Genomic DNA, 11,215 nt, shown 5'->3' on the forward strand with positions numbered 1-11,215 from the left:
TGGTGTTCTCCACTGGACAGAATATGTCTTCTTGTTTCTAAGGCAAACCAGTGGCCTGGTCTCTATAGATCAGTTTATGTTTGTATCAAAGCTTCCAGCATGCTCAGAGGTTCTCATTCAGAAAAAAAAGTAATGAGCAAATAATAGTTGGGCAAATTCTACCATTAGGGACGTGGTGGCTCAGTGGCTAAAACGCTGTGCTTGTCGATCAGAAAGATCGGCAGTTCGAATATTTAATGCCGTGTAACAGAGTGAGCTCCCATTACTTGTCCCAGCTTCTGCCAACCTAGCAATTTGAAAGCATGTAAAAATGCAAGTAGAAAAATAGGGACCACTTTGGTTGGAAGAAAACAGCGTTCCGTGCACCTTTGGTGTTTAGTCATGCCAGCCACATGACCATGGAAACATCTTCGGACAGCGCTGGCTCTTTGGCTTTGAAATGGAGATGAGCACCGCCCCCTAGAGTCATGAACGACTAGCACGTATGTGTGAGGAGAACCTTTAACTTTATCTTACCTACCATTAGGCAGAGCCAAGCAGCTCCATTTATCATGGGAGGTACCTGTGAATTAGGGAGACTACAGATAGTCCTTAACCTACAATCACACTAGTGACCAAAATAATTGTCATTAAAGAGTGTGGTTGTTAGGCGAGACATTACATGATTTTATTTTATGACCCCTTTTGCTCTCATTGTTAAGCAAGACATTACATGACTGCAGCTTCAACCTTTCTTACTAGCTTCCCCACTGGCTTTGCTTGTAGGAAGCAGCTGGGAAGGTAACAAATGGCGACCAACTACTACAACAGTTGTGTGAGGACTTGTCCAAAAGCCACTTTTTTCAGCACTGTCAGAACTTTGAATGGTCGTATGTCAAGGAATGCCTTCATGCAGACTAATCTGTTTGTTTTTTTCTGAAATGTTGAAGTAAGAACAGTATTTCATTCTCCACTTCAGCCAACAAAATGTCTTCAGACTGTAGTTTGGAATGTGATCTATTAGGATTTAACTTCTGTTATGTTGGATTCTATTATTTCTTTTACCTCACTTTGACTTTTTTCAATTTTTTTGAAATATATATAAATGTTTAAGCCATTTACAACCCATAATGCAAATGTGAGGAGGGGATGTAGCCATCATAACTGTTGGAATACACTAGCACTAACTGATATGCCAATACTCACATACTACATTTTGTGTGTGTGTGTGTGTGTGAGTGTGTGTGTGTTTTCGTAGATTTTCACAGGTGTAGGTGTGCTGGTCTTGTTGTATTCGGGTCTTTTCCCGTGTAAGATTGAGAATGTCTTGGCAACATTTCAGCGAGGTCTCACTCGCCATCTTCAGGCTGGTGTTTTCGGCTTAAACGGTGGTCAGAGCTGCCGTGTTTCTATAAATCTTGGTGGGGGTGTGTGGAGTGCTGGCTTTGTTTCAGTAAGTGGATTGATTGGTTGTATCATGATTGGTAGATTGGTGCCGGCTGTGTGTCCGTTGGTATTTCGTAGACTCCTTGGTTTTCTATCTGGATTTTGTCTTTGGGGTTTCTTAAGATGTTGGCTATTTTTTGGTCAGTGTTGAAGGCTGTCTTGATATTGTGTTTGTGGAGATATTGTGGAGTCTATGAAATACCATGCAAAATCTGCCCTGCCACATACATAGGACAAACGAATAGGAGAATAAATGCATGCATCGCAGAACACAAGAATGCAGTAAGAAAAAAAGAAAAAACTTCCTCCCTTTTCCAGCACCTTAAAGCTACAGGACATGAAATTAATTTTGAAGGAACCAAATTAATGTCCAAAACTGAACACCTGAACACTTCAACAATATATAGTATGTATATGTATGTATGTATGTATGTATGTATGTGTGTATATATAGATAGATAGATAGATAGATAGATAGATAGATAGATAGATAGATAGATAGATAGATGATAGATAGATAGATAGATAGATAGATAGATAGATAGATAGATAGATAGATGATAGATGGATGGATGGATGGATGGATGGATGGATGGATGGATGGATGGATGGATGGATGGACGGACGGACAGACAGACAGACAGACAGATAGATATATTCACACACACACACACACACATACGTCAGTTTCTGATGATTGTGTTGCATTCATTTCAACTGAATTACTCGCTACAGGATCATTTTATATGAAAGCACATACAATAAATAGCCTGTGGAATTCATTGCCACATATATGGTGATGGCCACTGACTGTTGGACACCTTTAAAAGGACAAATGTCATGGAGGAGAGGTTTATCAAGGACTCTTAAGACTTGAAACACAACATTACTTCTGGGTTGGGGTGCAGCATGCTTCCAAATACCAACTCCAGGAGAACAAGACCAAGAAAGAAAGTAATGTCTTCCTTAGTAGCTTCTGAATGTCCAAGGTGTTTTGGCTACCTGTTAGACTAAGATTGGTGTTAGCCTGATTCTAGCATACATATGTAGCAGTGGAGACTAGCTACAAGAAGAAACTTGACATCAAGGCCACATGATGTTTTCAAACATTTGCATTTCTAAAAACCAGAAGAAAGCAACCAATCAATGGGTAACTGGAGACAAAGTGCAAATTTCAAAAATAAGTGTTCCCACCCACTAAAGCATGAAAGTATATGAATACATAGTGTCATTGCTGCTTTGAATGGGGCAAAATATGTCAGAGGTGGGAATTCTTATCATGTCAAAAAGGACAGGTGAGTTTCATAGATGTGGATCAGGAGCTTTGCAAGACACGTTAGCAGAGGGTTAGTAACCATGACTATTAATCATGATGGCTATAGATAATCTCCAATATACAAAGTCTCATAATTCTACACAGTCCAGCTCTTTATTCTATGATAACCCTATTACTGGAACAGTAACTGCAGCAATGAGTAGATGAGTCAAATCAAGAAAACTGTAAATGGGAATACCTATCTATATACCCAGTAGTTAAAGCATCGGGCCAGTGTCCTCCACATGAACGTGTGCAGCGCATGTGCACACGTGTGCAGTGCATGCATGTGCTTACCCTCCAGCAATGCCTCTATGAGCCTCCGTGCCGCTCCAGCTGCTTGGCAATGCGTCGCACAGGTGCTGTACACACTGTGCGCGGAAGGGACAAAGAGTTTTAAGACGGGTAAGGACGATGGACGGGCAGGTGGGCCCTCCGGAGCACCATACCAAAATGGTACACGGTGCTCCGGGCAGGCACCGGTATGCCTGTACCGGGGCGTACCGCCTGCAACCCACCACTGCATTGGGCTAGAAACTAAGAGCTTATGAATTCTAATTGTGCCTTAGACATGAAAACCAGCTGGGTGACTTTGGACCAGTTTCACTCTTTCCACCCATCAGAGAGTTGTTCTGAGGAGTGATGGGGTTGCTTAGAGGTGGCACTCTCGCCTCACAATCAGGAGGCTGTGAGTTCGATACTAGGTAGAGGCAGATATTTCTCTCTCTGGGCACAACAGGAATATACAGTATCTGCTGAACAAAAATCTGCATTGATGAGAGGAAAGGCATCTGTTCAATAAACACTTTGCTATCTCCATTCAGTTGCCCAAACGCCACTCCACAAGGGATTATGGGCTCATTATAAGTTGTTGTTGATGATGATGATAGGGTTGCTGTGACGAAAATAGGAGGAAGGAATATTAGGTATGTTCACCATCTGGAGTAATTTATAAAAAATAATAAATGTGGAAAATAAATAAATAATAAAATGATTTGCCTGTCTATCTACTAGTATCTATTATCTATCTATTATGATCTATTATCATACATGCATATATCACCTTCATCTTTCTAGCAAGTGTGTAGCTACAGATATTTGCAAGAGGGGAAAAAAATAGCAAAACCCAATCCCAAATCTTTGACAAATATACTATTCATGTCTAATCTCTACCTTTCTACAAGTAAAGTGGCCAGAGTCACATTACTTATAACACATATAATGGCAAAGTAAGTTCTTAACCAATAAAAATTCGTGTTAAAAGTTGTGATATTTTGCATGCACCCCCTTAACCAAACATACTGCACTAGGGAGCAAATTCTTTTCTTTTCCTGTAATGTGTTTAAACTTAAGAAATCATTTACACTGAAGGGGTTATAGAATCTTAAATCCAAATACTTGACCAATTGTTGGAGGGCAACCTTCACCTATCACAAAACTCTGGCAAAGTAAGGTGGGCTGTTTTCCTAGTGCTATCTTGGCCTTTGCTAAAGCTGCTGAAATTAATGTGTTATTAGAAGAACTTTTAAACCTGGTTTTGTTTAGCTTAATATTATTTAGCTTACTTTTGGTTTATTGATTGAAACTAAACTACTGAACATCAGAGAATATACCAATAAAGAGAGTACCAAGGACACCGCCAGAGAATGTTGCTATATTCCTGCTCAGCTGCTCAAAGCCACATGGTTGGGCCTCTGGATTAGAGCAGCTTTGAATATCCAACCATAGTTACTTGGGACACTTTAGTGTGGATCCCTACATAAACTAGAAGGTTTCACATGATGTCTTCAGCTGCCTTAAGATAAACCACAAGCAGGATCTGATGCTGTATCTCTCCCCAGTTCTGCTTTTCAACCACCCCCGTTAAAAATAACCTGTTTCTGAACTAAGCGTTTTGTTAGGGTCTTAGCAAGTAGAAAGTTACCATAAAGCTGAATTTTAAATCCATATTGTATGCTAACAAAAAAGCCCTTTTCTAGGTGTGGGATCTTATGAAACCAATATCGAACCATCTCAACACAAAAGAGAAGTTATATTATTTATATACATACTGTTCTGACCTAGGCTGCCCAGGAGCATGAGGCAGACTCCTTGTCCTGACAAAAAACCCTTTTATTAATTTACTGTGAATTCTGCTCATTCACATCCAGTAAAGTCTTTCAAGGGAGGATTTACAGTCACAGACCTTATCTGGCTTGGAGAGCTGACAGGCCTACCGGAGAAGCAAATTATTGTCTCCTGAAAATTCCACTCCCCTTTCGCTCCTCTTTTATTTCCTCTGGGAGGGGCCATTCATTGTCCACCTGCGGCCTTACTCCCAAGTCAACCCCTGTTCTTTAGCTGTTCCCTTTGTTTGGCAACTCTGTGCATGTGCACACTGGGAAAAGGCTCCAGCTGTTTGTCTGCCTCACTGATGTCTGACTCTGAAGGCAGCTGATAACTGGCATACGGCTCTGGCCCCCGCTCTTCCTCTGACACAGAGCCCTTATCAGAGCCTTCCCCTGACTCCAGGACTCCCCAACCTCCTTATTGTCTGAATCGGCTGCTAGCTCTGCTGGCCGCTGGCGGGCCACAACACATGCATTCATTCTTCAACAGTTGAAATTCTTTAGGCTGTGGATGTCATCGATGTTTGTTACTCTTTAAGGGAAAAAAACTGCAACAACAGTCTTGTAAACACCAGAATGGAAAGTAAACAACAGCTGGAGGAACCAGACCACTCCATGTGACTGAATTTTGTTACATAACTAAAACAGCGGTCGTCACCTTCTGGGAAAGTGAATTTCATTTTAAAAAATACAAAGATATACAACTTTGTTTCCAGAATAAATCTTGGACGATGCCAAAATAGGCATGAAAGAAGAAAATGTTCTCTCTAACCAAGTCTGGTTTATAACTTCTATCAAATGCCCCCCCATGGATTTTTTTCTCCTTAACTCAATTGCACCTTAACATTTTCTTATATTAATTAATGTCTTCCCAGTCTAAAGTGTACCTGGATTTGATAATTCAGTATTAGCTATACATTGATCAGCAAATTCTAAATTAACTTGCTACCCAATGAAGATTGTTAAATCAAAATTGCCTGTCTTTAACTGCCATTGATTCTGATTGGGGAGATTAACACTGTTTCTATCCTGAAGCATCGTTTTTATCAAATGTATCTCGCAATGAATAAATATTGGCAATGTGAACTTGGTGTAGTCAAGAATTCTATCAATGCTACCGACTCTTGTTTAAAAAGAATAATGTATAAATAGAATTACTGCCCTACATTCTTTCTTGACCAATCTTATTTCCACCAGAATTTTTGTCACATACAAATTCTCTGAGTGGTAATAGAGCTAAAAATGTGGCCACTACAGAATTGGATGAGGTCTAAATCCAATTAAAACCAAGAGGATCACATAGTATATATATCTATTCGGAAATAACTCCTAAAGAGCTTCACAGTGCTTATTTCTAAGTATGTATGTCTGTGTTGGGGGGGGGGTTGTTGTTGTTTCTACCACTTTATAACGCCTTGGTAAGGCCACACTTGGAATACTGCATTCAGTTCTGGTCGCCACGATGTAAAAAAGATGTGGAGACTCTAGAAAGAGTGCAGAGAAGAGCAACAAAGATGATTAGGGGACTGGAGACTAAAACATATGAAGAACGGTTGCAGGAACTAGGTATGTCTAGCTTAAGAGAAAGAAGGACTAGGGGAGACATGATAGCAGTGTTCCAATATCTCAGGGGTTGCCACAAAGAAGAGGGAGTCAAACTATTCTCCAAGGCACCTGAGGGTAAAACAAGAAGTAATGGGTGGAAACTAATCAAGGAGAGAAGCAACTTAGAACTGAGGAGAAACTTCCTGACAGTTAGAACAATTAATCAGTGGAACAGCTTGCCTCCAGAAGTTGTGAATGCCCCAACACTGGAAGTCTTTAAGAAGATGTTGGATAGCCATCTGTCTGAAACGGTATAGGGTTTCCTGCCTAGGCAGGGGGTTGGACTAGAAGACCTCCAAGGTCCCTTCCAACTCTACTATTGTATTGTATTGTATTGCTTTTGAGTCACTGTTGATTCCTGGAGGCTGCCTAGACAATCCTGGCAGTTTTCTTGACAAAATTGTCCAAAGGTGTTTGCTATTACCTGGTTCCTAGCGCTGAGAGAATGACTGGCCCAAGGTCACTCTGTTGGCTTTGTGCCTAAGGCAGAAATGGAACTCGAGGTCCCCCAATTTTTATCTCAAAACCACCAGGCTTTGGGTAAGATTTAATTATATGATTATAACTCTAGTTTAGGGACGTGGTGGCTCAGTGGCTAAGACACTGAGCTTATTGATCGAAAGGTTGGCAGTTTGGCGGTTTGAATCCCTAGTGCCATGTAATGGAGTGAGCTCCTGTTACTTGTCCCGGCTTCTGCCAACCTAGCAGTTTGAAAGCATGTAAAATGCAAGTAGAAAAATAGGAACCACCTTTGGTGGGAAGGTAACAGCGTTCTATGCGCCTTCAGCTTTTAGCCATGCCGGCCACATGACCACGGAGAATGGCTTCAGACAGTGCTGGCTCTTTGGCTTTGAAATGGAGATGTGCATCGCCCCCTAGAGTCGGAACGACTAACACATATGTGCAAGGGGAATTTTTACCTTTACCTTAACTCTAGTTTAAAAAACTTAACCTGAATTTTATGTGTGAGTTTTAATTTTTAAAATTGGCTTATTTTCCTGTAAATCGTTTTGCCGAAATTGATTTAAAATATGGTAATCAAATATACTATTAAAAAAGATCATGAAAAGAACATTTTAAATAATTATTGTGTTTGCAATTAAAAAACATTAATGAGTTGCTCCTTGAAAAGGAGTTTTTTTTGTTTTAATCACTTAACATAAAATTTAATGAAACATTATCTCCATTCATTTTCAGATGGAAATGATGATGACACTTTCCAAGAGATTTGCTGTGATACGAACAGGAAAAGCAAAATGTCAGAAATTGTGTAAGTGCGGGTGTGCTTGATATGAAGCAACATTCAAAGACACAGAAGGTTTTGAAATGTGTTTTGGGCCAAAAGAATACTAATAAATATACAGTACAATTAGCTGTTTTTAAAGGCAACTAACCTCATAGATATTTGAGTGTAGAGAATATAAGATCCTATCCCACTATTAAACAAAACACTTTATGATATAAGCCAAATATGAACTCAATCTTTCTATGACTAGCCCAAAGCACGTTTCATGGGATTTTCAGTGTAATCTCTTATTGGGATAATCAATATATCATGTTTAAGCAAGCCCAGGTTTAACACAGTGTGAGAATCAGGTCATTGTGTTTTTGTGGTTGTGGTTACATCACAGCAGTTGAACTGAAACAAAGCAGCATATCTGCTTTTTAACAGAACTTATTATGAAGACTTCTCAAAAGATTAGAAGGAGTTGAAAAGATTCTCAGAAAACATTAATTTTTGTCCTAAGATTAAGGCCCATCCCAGCCTTTGTTCTATAAACGAGGAGTCTGCCTTAACTTTAAGGAACAATGTGGATAATTCCTGTAGTTTCTATAGTAATAATATGGGAATAGCTTTCAATTAATTTTAATTTTCCAGCTTAAGCTACAACCCTGGGATAGCTTCATCTTTTATCATTCAAGTACTAAGATTTGCTTGGTTGGTTATTTCAAGATCAGCCAATGTCAGCTGGGTGTTGCCATATGAATTTTGGTTTTGTCTAATATCCCCAATACAGTCACAGAATTATTGAGTGGGGAGAGATCTCAAATATTATCTTGCTTCTGCCCTAGTTTGAAAATACAGAATCTTGGTGCTTACTCTATGAAGAAAAGTCAATTCCTAAGTTTCAGTCACACCTTTCCCCACCAGTTTCAAGCACCCCAAATTTGTTGGCTTGTTTTATCAACCATGACTTTCACATCATGTCACCTTTTAATTTTCTTTTTGTGGAGCTAAATGCGCACAACTGATCCATTATATTTCTAAGACTTTGGTTTCTCATCCAAGAGGCTGTGAGTTTCTCCTACAAGTATGCCCCATAAAAGGAATGTGTGATAAGATCACAGCCAACCATTCTTCAACAAGCACCAAGAAATACAGTAGTCAAGAGTTTTCAGAATGCATTTGCTTTTTGTCCCAATGCTGACGTTAGAATAGTAAAAGTGAGGAACCCTACAAACCAACAAATTTGCAGAACATAAGCTTTTATGGACCAGAGATAAACTAGGGTCCATTTCATTAGCGCATTGAATGTTCTCTTCAACGGGAACATATACTGTGGAATAATATGTTCAACAAACTTCTAAACTGAAAGAAAGAAAGAAAGAAAGAAAGGAAGGAAGGAAGGAAGGAAGGAAGGAAGAAGGAAGAAGGAAGGGGAGGGGAGAAAAAAGAGAAAGAAAGAGAGGGAGAGGGAGAGAAAAGAAAGCAGGAGGGAGAAAAAGTCAGAAAGAGAGAGAGAGAGAGAAAAAAGAGAAAAAAATAAAGAAAGGGAGGGAGGGGGAAAGGAGAAAGAAAGAAAGAAAAAAAAAGGAGGGAGGGAGGGGAGGGATAAAGAAAGAAAGAAAAAGAAAGAAAGAAAGAAAGAAAGAAAGAAAGAGGGAGGGAAAAAAGAAAGAGAAAGAAAGAAAGAAAGAAAGAAAGAAAGAAAGAAAGAAAGAAAGAAAGAAAGAAAGAAAGAAGGAAACAGAGGGAGGGGAGAGGAGAAAGAAAAAGAGAGAGAGAAGGAGGGAGGGAGGGAGGGGAGAATGAAAGATGAAAGAAAGAAAGAAAGAAAGAAAGAAAGAGAGAGAGAGAGAGAGAGAGAGAGGGAGAGGAAGGAAGGAAGGAAGAAAGGAAGGAAGGAAGGAAGGAAGGAAGGAAGGACAAATTAAGGAATGAGCTGTGTAAGAGCTGCAGTTATTAAGACTAGTTGCCAGTGATTATCACAGCATTGCTAAGATAAAATCACAGGAAATGGTGCCTGGAGATCATCATCTTCCATCCTCAGCAACTGTTAACCATCATTTATTGGCGCGCGCGCGCATATACACCCAGAGAGAAATCTTCATTCAAGTAAAAAAAAAACACCCTAATAAATAATTTAGAGGCAGCGAGGTTTGGGGACTATGGCGATCTCTTTTGCACCGTTATATAAATCCCAACAAAGTCTTCATGATCTTTAATGCTCCACAACCCCAATCTGTTTCCCGGGGACCTATTGGCCGCGAGGACGGGCGCGGGAGTCGGGTCCCGATGCCGCCAGGCAGGCAGGTCGGATGCCCCAATAACCCCAATGCAAAGGTAGGAGACCGGTTCTGCTCAGCGTCTTTTTTCCCTTATTGCTCGTACCGGGACAATACTTTTTTTCCTCTCCCCCCCCCTCTCCCCGCTCTTTTGCTGAGAGTGGATTCTACGAAGGTGACTTAGCAAGTCCCCTTGGAAGGCGACCCAAGGATGACTCCGCCTGGCAGAGCCTTCCAACCGCCCTGCGACAGATGAAAAGAAGGGGACCCACGAGCGGGCGAAGGGAACGGGGTACCTGAAGTTTGAGCCTCCGCGGGACCCCAAAGGGCCAGGAGCAGAACCAGCTGTAGCCCGATCGCGCCGGAGCCCCTCATGGTGCAAGCAGCCTCCGAGCGAGCTTGTGCGCGGAGTTTAAATGCCGCAGGCGCCTCTGGCGGCCCTTCTCGGCTCCTGCAACCGGTTCTCGGGTTTCGGTGCGCCACTTGCCGTGGCGCGGCTCTAATAACCGGAGCCTGACGTCAAAGGAGAGGCCGGCAGCGAATGAGTTGCTGTCTTTGAGGCCGGCAAATCGGACGCTCCGCTCGAGCCCTTTCGCGGGGAAGGGTGGGGGGCTTTCCCCAACGTGGCGCTCTCTAGACTGCAGGAGATGCGCGGCTCCCGTCAATGCCAGTGAGGGTGGCCGCGGCCCAAAACCTTGACAAGCCTTGGGAGGGGGGGGGGGATGCACATAGCGGGGAGAAATGAGGCCATCGATGGGTGGGGGGGGGAACGGCTCAGTGATCAAACACATACTTGGTCCTAGCCGGGGCATCTTCTGGCATTAAATAGCGGTGAAGTCGTCAGAACTGGGAAAGTTGGACTCGTAAGCCAACTGGCGCGTGATTTTTGGTCCACGATTGTCGGCAAGGAAGACGACGCTTCCCCCCCCCCTCCACACACACACACACGGTTTATTTATTTATTTTATTTGTACAATTTATACAGCTGCCCCTCTCAACCAATATGGGCGGCTTAAGTTTTATTTATCATTTATTTACTTTAATGATTTTATTTATTATTTATTTATTTATTTTAATGATTTTATTTATTATTTATTTATTTTAATTATTGTGTTTATTATTTATTTATTTTAATTATTATATTTATTTATTTTAATTATTATATTTATTTATTTATTTTGTCAAGCATGTATAAGATAACAGATATAAGCATAAACGTGATTATGAATACAGGGAATGGATACAAATAAGTGGA

General features: G+C 41.0%; 1 protein-coding gene across 3 annotated transcripts in view; it reads right to left on the minus strand.

The window, feature by feature from the left end:
- The window catches only part of EMB (embigin), a 54,609-nt gene extending 44,203 nt beyond the window's left edge, over positions 1 to 10,406 (minus strand). For all 3 annotated transcript variants that reach the window (XM_081944079.1, XM_081944080.1, XM_081944078.1), the window contains exon 1: positions 10,257 to 10,406. In XM_081944079.1, coding sequence (XP_081800205.1) covers positions 10,257 to 10,335 — 79 coding nt within the window. In that variant the 5' untranslated portion in view covers positions 10,336 to 10,406. The remainder of the gene's footprint in view (positions 1 to 10,256) is intronic.
- Between the last annotated feature and the right edge of the window lie 809 nt (positions 10,407 to 11,215).

This window comes from Natrix helvetica (assembly GCF_964273705.1).
Source record: "Natrix helvetica genome assembly, chromosome: 2".
NCBI lineage: Eukaryota > Metazoa > Chordata > Lepidosauria > Squamata > Natricidae > Natrix > Natrix helvetica.